Here is an 11651-nt window from a genome sequence, read left to right on the forward strand (position 1 = left end):
ACCGTCAGCCTCCCGCGGGTACATGAGCGACTGCAAGTCGTTCCCCTCTGAAATAAACAGGAAAGAAGTTAGAAGAGATTCTAAATTAACAAAAAGAAACAGAGCATACCGTAAGGAACAGAGTTCGAACCGTATTCAAGAACGATTGGGATCTTTTGCGCATCCGCATCCTTCCACACCCGGCTCATCCCCAGCATCACCATCCCGGACTCCGCAAACCGGTAAACCGGAGATTGGACTCGGGATATCTTCGAAAACCATTCCGCCTCCTGGTAGTTGGAGGCGTGAAGGCTGGGAAGTGCTTGCCCATTCTTGAATTTCATGGCAAGGGGGATGGCGCGAGCGGAGATGTAGAAGAACTCCCGCTTCCACGAGCGAAGACTGCGCTCGGTTGCGCAAATCTTCAAACCCTTGATCCGGGTTATCAGGGTATACCAACCCTGGATGCACCTCCAAGAGTAGAAGGTCATCAGGCGGTCGACATAGGGCTCAATGCCCAGAATCCGGCACACCCACTCGAAGTGGCGAATCTTCGCGATCGCCATCGGGTGCACCTCGGTCAGGTGCACACCGTGCCTCTCCAGGACACGGTACACAAACTTTGTCAATGGGAACCTAAGATTCCCATAGACAAAGAATGCAGCATATACCCCGATCTTGCCTCTGGGGGCATCATACACCGTCTGGTGGGGTTCAGGAAACTCAGGCTCGAGAGACTCGAGCATGAACTTCCTGACGATGTACTGATACAGATCGACAGGCAGAGCACACTGGCACTCGCCAGCAGTACTCTTGTCATCGGCAAACACCCCAGCCTCCTGGGCTGTAGATTCGAGATCACGAGAAGACATCTTACAGATGAAAGAAGAAAACGATTTCAAGAGAATGCTTGCCTGAAAAGGTGAGTATTCGCCGGAAATCGTTTTGAAGATGAGAAAAGTGAAAGTGTGGATTACAAAGAACCCTCTCCCCCTTTATATACTAATCGCAATTAATGCGATGAATTTAATACGGAAGAGAGAGAAATCGAAGGTGCAATGAAACTATGACACGTGGCATAAAGCAAGCTGGCAACAGCTGTTGAAAGGACGCGTACCATTAATTTCGCGGCCACGCGCCCGAAAAATCGCGCCCACGCGCCTGAAAAAGCGTCTGGAATGACCAGGTACTGTCACGTCACCATAACTTCCTGCACGTCCTGACACAGTCAGAAGAAACCGTCGCACGACGTTTCAGAGGTTTGGACTGTTCTTATCATTTCACCAACTCTTCGAATTTCAAAATTCAAAAAGATTCAAAAGTAAGCGGGAAAATACCCCTTACCTTGGCAACCAAGTAACCATAAGACGGGTGCGGGTACAGTGTTAAGGCAAAACCCTTCACATACTTGGCACCTGCAGGGAATTGAAGCCAAGAATACCTCGGCAACCAAGTAACTATAAGACGGGTGCGGGTACAGTGTTAAGGCAAAACCCTTCACATACCTAGCACCCGCAGGGAATTGACGCCAGGAATACCTTGGCAACCAAGTAACCATAAGACGGGTGCGGATACAGTGTTAAGGCAAAACCCTTCACATACCTAGCACCCGCAGGGAATTGACGCCAGGAATACCTTGGAAGTAAAGTAACCGTAAGACGAGCGCGGGTACAGTGTCAAGGCAAAACCCTTCACATACCTAGCGCTCCGCAGGGAATTGAAACCAAGAAGGATCTTCTGGGCAATGCTTGCGGAAACGGAAATAACATCCCCGCATAGCGGGAACGTCGAGAACTACATTGTTTGAAGCTCCAGGATGGAATTGGTGGTTTTAACATAATTGATCACTATGTTCAAAACTACCAAAACCTCATGGAGAATCCACACAAGTGGGACTCAACGCTCCTGACTTGCGAGGAGGTTACAGACCTACCCGCATCATACCCAAAGATCAAGCAGGAAAGTCGGGAATTTCTGCAAGTGACAAGGACTTCCGCGGGAAGAATCCCCATGGAAAACCTTAAAAAACCCTTTTCAAAACCCTTTGCTTAAGTCCAAAAGTTCACCTCACTTTATTAAACATTCATGAGAAGAACATTGGACTGGGGGGACTTGAAGAGGTAGGTCCCAGCAGAGCCCAGTTGGACCCGCAAGACTCACCTTGAAGAGAGACGTCTGCGCAGAAACCAACTGGATCCGCAGGACCCACCATGCTCAGAGACGTGACGTCCTTACGCGCAGTACGCAAGCTGTTCCCGCAGGAAATGCCTCCCAATGGTGTACTCTGCCTGTTCCCGCAGCTGCGGATACAAGCCATCAGGGAAGGCCACCCGCGCAGCAAGGCTACACGCACAAGGCACTTAGCTCTCATTCAGTGTCACCTGAAGGAATGAGCAAAGCCGGGAACAATCCCGCACAAAGGCGGGAGGGGGAATACTCCCGCCCAAAAGCCAGTCCGTACGATACGGGAAGATCTTCTGTACTGTACCTGACGAGGTATGGGCAAAAGATCTGACTAAAGATACGACAGCTTATTGACAACAGTATGGCGAGCAGCATGCTCCTGTACTGTATGTCACTATTAGCCGCTGCCTACTCACCAACTCCTGTCATACCACGTGCATAGCCGGCAGTTGGTGGAAAAGGAATAGTACACAGCAGGCCTGGTCACTGTCAGCCGCTGCCTACCCACCAACTACCAGCAGGGCACGTGCGTAGGCCACAGTTGGTAGAACAGGAATACTATTCAGCCGGCCACACCTCCTTGGAAACCTACCTTCGGCTATAAATACCCCAAATGGTATGATCATCTCATCTTATCATATTATCATTATATTATACCTGATATCTGCTCTAGCAATCTCTTAATATACATTTATATTTAAAGAGCAATCTAGTCTGATTCTCACGCCGGAGGGTGGTCACAAGGAGGAACCCCCCCTTCTCAGTGACAAGCTCACGGTGTCTGTTTTGCAGGTTATCAGAAGAACCATCTTTGCCGGATCTAACCCCTCGTGGGAAACATCTATCTAACCCCCAGGTTACCCGTAATCTGCCCGGGGTCCGGTTAGTGTTTCTTCAATTATATTCAAAAAATAGTTTTTATTTTAAGAGTAAACGGTGGTTTTCGTCCCTACGATTTGTCCAAATTTAAGGGTTTTAATATAGTAGTTTTCAATTTGTGATTTTCGTCCCGTGGTTTCATTTTTCTTGCAATAAAACTCAAATTCACTAACCGTGTTAAGTCTAGTCGTTAAATCCATCAGCGTGCCCCTCACGTGAGGGGCATTTTTGTCCTTTTTCTCCCCAAATAAACTCCAGTCCTAATTCGCAAGCCCCCTTACGTGAGGGGCTGGCCGGTTGGGGTGTATTTAGGGAAGAAAGAACAAAACTGCCCCTCACGTGAGGGACATGATGATGGGTAACGACCAGACTTAACGGGGTTAATGAATTCGGGTTTAATTGCAGGTGAAATGAAACCACAGGGACAAAAATCGTAAATTTAAAACTGTTGAACTAAAATCGCAGATTTAAACAAACCACATGAACGAAAACAACAGTTCTATGTTATTTTAATTTTGTTTGGAGTAAATTAGTTACAAGTCGGTTTGTTGTTGTTGACTTGACTTAGCTTTTAGTCTTTTGGACCTTTCTAGCCTTGTATCCATGGCCAAGCAACATGACCCAATGGCCAGGCAACCAGCTACATCCATCAGTTTCATGATAACATAGTAACATGATAACAAAGTACACTGATTAAATTCATGCAAAACATTTTTGCATATTACAAATTTACAACCCAAAAAGCTTTAGTTTTTCTGGCTAGCAAATGCGACCTTCAAGTCCAACCAACGTTAATTTATAGTTGAACCAATGACAATACGAGTCGAAAGGTCGACTGGTAAATAGAAAGTTTTTGCACTTTTGATACCTGTTTATCTCTATATAGTTATTATGTTTATCTGGTAGTTATGAATAAATTCAAGAAAAGAAACATTTAACATCACAATATTGTTTGTTGTTTTGAGTTTTATTATTTTTCTGACACAAGTGAAGAGTACAAAGCAGAACTCTCTGGCTCCCTTGTATGGTCCTTTTCTTTGTTTTATTTATGTAGTGGCCAACTCATCTATGAACTATCCCAATCAACAAGCACCACGTGTATTTTCTTTTTTAATTTAATATATATTATTTACTATCACTTTACAAATGAAATTGTTTCCTAGCTTTTACATGGCATACCCAACTTTTAAAATATCATTTCAAATTTAATACATGTGTGCATTATTATTCATTTATTATTAATAATATTTATACCAACTCATTTATCTTACTCTTTTATGATATTAGTGACTAGTGAGTTAAATGATAAACCCGTCGGCAGATTATAACATTTTAAAGAAACAAACAATATATAGCTTTGAATTTATGATATTGGATAGTGGTTGTTGTCTAAATGATGACCACACAATTTTTTTAAGGTGATGACCACTTAATTGAAAATCCTATAAGTTGATGACTTCCTAGCCCAATGCATATGGGGTATTTTAGACTAGTGGACCCTTGAGTCCACACATCATGTGACATTGCCTATTTTTTATGCTATTCTTCTTTAACCATTTAATTCTGATATTAAATAAATTTCCTCTTCTTAAGTAAAAAAGTTAACTTTTAATGCATTTCCTTAAGTCTTTATTGTATTTGATTTTAAATTTCCTCTTGAAATGTACGTTTGCCTTGTATTTCGATATAAATTCAAAAACAATTTAGATTTAACCTAAAAAGAATTTATGTATCTTTTATTTGAAACATACATATTATATTTATTTAATTAATTATTTTTTTTCATAATTCGGGTTATTTGAGAAGTTACAAATTCGAACACCCCTAGGTTCATCAATGCACGGTAGCTAATCATATTTATAAAAAAGAATTAAACTGTTTTAATCATGCGTCTTACAAAATCCGTCATTTACTCTTAGGCTACCATGACCGTCATTTATCGGACTCATTAAGTTATGCTATCCACAAACTGTTGAAAAAGAAATCATTATTTGTCCAAATCTTGGTTAGACCGAGTCTACACGAAGACTTTTTTATAAATAAATGACAATTATACTAAAGCAAGGAAACCACAAAGGTATGAAATAGAAGGCGTGTCTCACTATCATTTACTAATTGAATTTGACATGACCTACAATCTTAATGCACCAATCACTCCACTTGAAATTATGGACCATTTTGGGTACCCTATTTTAAAGACACTAATTGAACAATAAAATGCATTTGTTTCCATAGTGGTTTTAGTTTAGTTATTACTCGATATGTTTTAATAGTTTATCATTTTAACATAATTACTATCCTTACTATACTTTTACTTCTACACATCAAATATTACGGTAAACATACTATTAGCATAACATATCTTTTTCTAGAATGAGGTGAAGCATAATATGACGTTAAATCATGACTTATATAGTTATACTGACATCATCACCCAAGTCGGTTCATAGCCTCATAGCATATGGATATAATCCAAGGTATTAAAGATTGGATAATGAAATACGATAATGCAAGTGATAGGAAAATTGACTAAGCAAGAGGATCAAGGGAGACACTGACCCCGACCATCGGAATTAATAATTTCGATTTGTTGGGTTAACATGAGTTTATTGGAAAGCGTGAGTTGAACATCACAATCTACGCATCCCCGACTAAGAATATTTTATTCCATCATTGTCGTTTAAGGTCCATGAGTAGGTAATGTCAATCATTTGGCCGCTAACAATTAAACTCCAGTTCCCACAAACCATTATACCGACCATCAGGGTGTTAAAAATCGTGACTGTAAATTTTGTAGACTTGTACATTAGTTCTAGTTTCTTAGAAAAAAAATTCATATTGAAACGCTGGTAAATATAAGTATAAAAAAAACCATATTAAAAAGAATAAAACCTTGAAGCAACTTTAACGCCTTACGATGTGCGACAGATGTTTCTAACGATGCCATTCGGTTGTACTGAAATGACATCGTCTCACAGGAAACCACATTGGCACATTGTCTCAGAGGAAAAAGAAAAAAAGAATTTGAATTAAAAAAGACAAACTTAAGTAAAACTACCTGGACAAATAGAGATCTAAACTCACATGAAAACCAAACCATTGAATTTCACCTGTGTTTGCAAAATGAAACATTTGACTAGTCAAATTATGTAATATGCATGGTAGCAATTAACATAGCCTTTTATACTTTATGATAAAAGCTTCAAGAGTTTTATGATATCAAGTACAACTCTCTTTTTTTAATACCCTTTTGAGTTAACATATCTTTGTAAGAGCTAGATTGAAATGGCAAAATTATGTACCACAATATCTCATATGTAAAAAAATAAAAATAAATAAAGTTGCAATTTAAGTCAAGCCACTTTACTAAAACAAAACTTAACTCACATGAAAGCAAAACTTAACTCACATGAAACCCATCAAATTTGCAAAATTAAACATTTGACAAGTCAAAATATATAATACGGTAACAATTAAGGTAGCCTTTTATACTTTATGATAAAAGCTTATAGCCTTATTTTGTGAAAGAAAATCACATCTTTTTACAAGATACATTTCAACATCACTATCCCTATCCCTGTCTTTCATATGTCTCCACTAATCAACTTTATTTGGACTTAAAATAAACATATGATTAACCCTCTTATTGGCATGAAAAAAAAAAGTTGCTAAATTCATAAAATGACATGTTTTGAGAGGGATATAATCATAATAATATATATAAACCATGTGTTAACTAACTGTTGACTATACAAAGTGAAGGTGGAGTTGAATTCCAATTAAGCAACTCTTCAATCATTTGCATCACCATCTTGTTTTCTTCATCTATTTCTTGATCATTGCCCAAACCGCCCTCTTTAACCGCTGCTGGGGCATCTGAAATCTCAGAGACGGTCCTAGTTCCCGCTTTCCTCTTCCCTCCAAGCTCCACCTTCATCACCCAACCAGACCCGGACCCTTTTCCCGGTCGTTTTTGCCACACTCCAAAATGAGAGTTATCACTATCAAGTCGTAAACATGTTAACGAAGGCGATGGATCTTTACAACATTTACGTAGCTTGGCGGCAAGTGTAGCTGCTGGAATCTCAGCGTGGGACGACGAAGGGTGGCTTTTGTTAGTCACCGGGAAATTAGTTTTCGCGGTTTGACCGTTCATCAAAATGGCTGCTTGATCATAGGCTCTTGCTGCTGCTTCTGCTGTCTCAAATGTTCCAAGCCAAATTCTTCTTTTCCTAGTGTAAAACATGTAATATTAAAACTTGTACATTTATAATAATAATAATAATAATAATAATAATAAGATGAAGTGAAGTTACAAGAGTGGGTGTCGGATCTCAGATACCCAGGAACCCCATTGCCTTTGCCTGACACCTCTGAACTTCTTTGATTGTACCATGATTAATAAGTGTTGTGTCTTCACTGTCCCAATGATTTATAGGAGGAGAAGATTATTATGAAGTACAAGATCAAAGTGTGGTAGCAGTATAAGGAGAGAGAGAGAAAATAAATGTGCAGTATTTATATCTATGAAACAGTTGGTGGTTTAATAATAAAAAGTATAGAGTCTTACCTTTTTTCACACTAACCTCGGATCTATATATGTATTTTATGTATCACAAATATACAAATGAGAAAGAATCACTTGTTCTTGTTATGATGTTGTGACCCTTTGTTTACTTTTTCGTTTCTTAACAACGATTTCTTTAACACCTCAAATTACACAATTGTTTTGCGTTTATAAGAATTTGAACTTACAAGCCCAGATTTGTCACATATGACACTATACCACCAGACTAATTAATAGGTCATGGGTTTTTGTCTTTTCTTTTGCGTATACAACATTTAGTAAAAACGTTTGTTTTTTGTATTTCTTTCTTTATAAATAAATCTTTATTACATTTTTTTATTTTTCTCGTTTCTATATATTCACCCAATAAATAAGTTTAATTTTTGATTTTTTAATATTTAATATAATATTATATCTATTTAACTCTTGTAATACACAACCTTCAAACCTAGTATTATACATATAAAGATAAAAGATTTTCTTTTTATATAATTAATAATGATGTCTTTTTTGAGACAAATTATTAATAATATATATATATATATATATTACAAGAATACCATCTAAAATATAATTAGTAGAACACGAGGCACAAATTAATTATAAGAAAATATTTCACAATTATGTGTATTTGTCACTCACTAAGGGTACACCAACTAGAGCATGAGTTGTATTGTCAAATTTAAACTCAGTGGTCAATGGATTTTATGTGCTAAATATTTTGTGGAAAACCAAAAATAAGTTAAGTGTTAGTTAGCAAGAGAACACCGTTTTTGGTTTTGCAAATGAAATAAATTAATGCTTAGAAATTTATCATCTCCATATTTCTTAAATTATTACACTACTTTTCAAGTTACTGCATGCAACTTAATTTGCTTACTTTATTATCTTCATTATTTAAGGTAATGTTGAAATGAATCTTTGTAATCTACTTTTATAAAAAGCTCAAAACAAGTACAGTTCTATAAATGTTAATGTCACAATTAGCCGTTTAAAGTAGTTCTGATGTACACTTGTGATTCACAAGATTATATTATAACACTCCCGTAGGAAAAGTAAACTCAATGAATATTTATAAAAAAAAAATTACAAAAATATAATTACAATAAATGGAAAATTCAAAAGTAAAAACCCTAGTTCGCCATGGGCGATCTCTTACGAGGGAATCCGGCATCGTTATACGCCTACGACGTGGAGATTCAACTGTAGGGGAATGGAAATGAACTTTTGGAATTAACGCCAAAGGTTCAATGGTCTCAAGTTTAAACCTAACTCAGGGGGTTTTCCATAATGGTGAGTTTTATTTTTGATGGTGTTCTTAGGTGAGTTAGACCTGGAGAGCGTTAAATTAGTATAAACGATTAGCATCTCGTCTCAAGAATACTCACTTAAGTATAAACGTGGTTAAAAAACACCAAAGGAGGTCACATAGTCGCGGATAGATACAAGCCTTGTGAATATTGGATAAGCTAAGGTTGATGATAGTTGTTTATTATATTTATATCTTGTCTTTATTGTGATTGCATATTTGCATTAAACATATATAAGAACAATAAACCAAAAACAATTTTTAATTTGGATTATTCACTTGATTTTTCTTTGTAAAAATGAGTTAATTTTGTTGCTCTTCATAACCAGCTAGGCTAGCTCAGTTGGCCAGGCAAGTGATGGGAGACCCGGGTGTCCTGGGTTCGATCCTTGATGCCGACCGGATTTTCCCAGAGCATTAAAACCTGTCGAGCCTTTGGGCGGGGTGAGCCAACTGGGTTTTACCGGGAAGCCAAGCCACTTGGATGCCAGCATGGGTCCCGATTATATCAACATAGTCTGGCCTAAGTGATGGTGGGGCCGTGAAAACGATCTCGATACCGCTTAATTGAGAAAGTCATCGTTAAAAAAAAATAATTCAACATTATCAGTACACAATAATAGCAATAAACACCTATAATTGCTCTGGTCTCCCCCATTACCCCTCACCCAAAAAGGCTGTACAATTTAAATAAAAATTGAAAAATAACAAGGGGAAATGTGTGGGTTTTAAAAGCAATTGCAATAAATTTTTCACCTACTTAAAGCGGACTATTTAGGTATTTATTCGACTTCGTAACCACCATGAATAAATGACCCATAGACCATTTATGTGCCCTTATTATTCTAATCAATATATGACTTTGCGATTTATGTTCTTAAAAGACATTAAACATTATGAATGCGATTTACAAATAAAAATGAGCCTCTAAGACCATGCGATATGGAAAGGTACGGGCACCACTATAGGCCGCCTCACCTTTTTTTTCTTTTGATGCTAAAACAATTCCATCCCTTTTTGTTCGGCGTAAACATCAAATGTGTCCCTTTAGGCACTGATCTATGAAACAAATATCATCCAAATACTTCATCATGTAATTTGCCGTAAAGACACCATCCCTATTTTCACTGGTAGTCATTAGCAGTCTTTTTCTTTAAAGTTTAACTAGAAGTCTAGAATGCTTCCGTTATAATGCAGTTTCAAGATAGAGGAAGCAATTCTATTCCACACGGTTTACCACTACGCTCCCAATTACGTGCCTCCAACCCCCCATTTTAACCATGAATCCAATTAGTAACTTTTACCCAAATATCATGACTATTAACTTTTAATCAAGACTTCTAATAGTCGATAGAAGTTCCTGTATCAACCCTCCGAAGAAAAAAAAAACGTGTTAAACGCATCGATTGTTAAGTTCTTTTCACCTTCACCGGAATATGAAAAAATAAAAATAGAAACTTAATTTTTGTAGAATTTCTAGTGGGATACGCATGGACCATTTCTAGTGAGGAAGTAGATTGACATGGACCAATCAAAAGTAAAAATAAAAAATAAAAATAAAGAAAAGTAAATATCTAAGGGGGGATTTTATTTTTCGGTTAAATGATGAGGGAAAACTTAAAATACAAAGAAATACAAAAACGAGAAGTGCGAGAAGAATTTGTGATCACACAAAAAACCTCTAAAAAAATTCAAATAATAATAATAAAAAAATCATAACTCAAAATATAAATAGAAAACAAAAAAATTTAAAAAACTAAAATGTTTCTCCCCGCCATTCCCGTTCAAAAAAAAAACGCCGAAATGACATATTGCGGAAAAAAGACACAATGACGAAAATGAATAAAAGACACAATTATAACTAAAAAAAGACATAATATATCGTAAAATATAACACAATGCCGAACAAAATATAACACAATGTTGAGTAATATTACACGATATCAAGAAAAAAGACACAAAGAAAAAAAAAGGCACAATTAATAACGAAAATAAACAAAAAACATAATAATAAACAAAAAGACACAATAATATATCTTTTTCCTTCAACATTGTGTTTTTTTTAAGAACGAGAAAAACGGCGGAAATATTTTTGTGTTTACTTTTTTTGTTTTTTTATTAAATTTTATGTTATGATTTTTTTATTAATTTCTTATTTTATTAAAAGATTTTTTTGTGTAGCTACAAATCCTTCTCATTATTCTCATTTTTGCCTTTTTTGTAAAATTACTTGACTCTACTCTAAATAATGATAGAGAAATGTTATGCTTCTTATTTACATTATTTAGCACTATGGGGGGGATTTTTTGCAGTAGGTTTTTATGGTTCGTATGCTGCATGCAACGATACAATCATTGACGTCAATCATTATCATTATAGCTGTAACTAGTACAAGTACTAAAGCATGTGTGGGTTACATAGACAATTGTAATTAAAAAGGAAAGGTCATCATCCATTTACTTTATTGATAAAGTGTTTATATTGAATTATCCCGATAGCCGACCTCGAGTTGAGCTTCGGCTCATATAAGCTTTTCAGCAATTCAGATCAAGTCAAGCCAATCTTGGTCCTTCGAATTTGTGATAAATAGACTTGAACCAAGCCGAGCTCGATCTCCACCTTTGATAAATTAAGCGAATCGAGCTCGAATATATTGTCACGCTCAAGCTTGGCTCAACCTGGCGCTTTAATACTGCCAGCAAATAAGAAAGTGCGTAGTTGTTACGAGAAGTA

General features: G+C 36.8%; 1 protein-coding gene across 1 annotated transcript; it reads right to left on the bottom strand.

Annotated features, from left to right (window-relative positions):
• Positions 1-6774: 6774 nt before the first annotated feature.
• LOC143547594 (ethylene-responsive transcription factor WIN1-like) lies at positions 6775-7514 on the bottom strand. Its single transcript, XM_077038981.1, has 2 exons — positions 7359-7514; positions 6775-7274 (listed from the first exon to the last, which is right to left on the bottom strand). Exons 1-2 carry the CDS (start codon positions 7436-7438, stop codon positions 6779-6781), a joined length of 576 nt encoding a protein of 191 aa, XP_076895096.1. The 5' UTR covers positions 7439-7514; the 3' UTR covers positions 6775-6778.
• Positions 7515-11651: the final 4137 nt, after the last annotated feature.

This window comes from Bidens hawaiensis, unplaced genomic scaffold (assembly GCF_021521415.1).
Source record: "Bidens hawaiensis isolate Kalapana, Puna unplaced genomic scaffold, B.hawaiensis_p1.1 tig00014763_1, whole genome shotgun sequence".
Classification (NCBI taxonomy): domain Eukaryota; kingdom Viridiplantae; phylum Streptophyta; class Magnoliopsida; order Asterales; family Asteraceae; genus Bidens; species Bidens hawaiensis.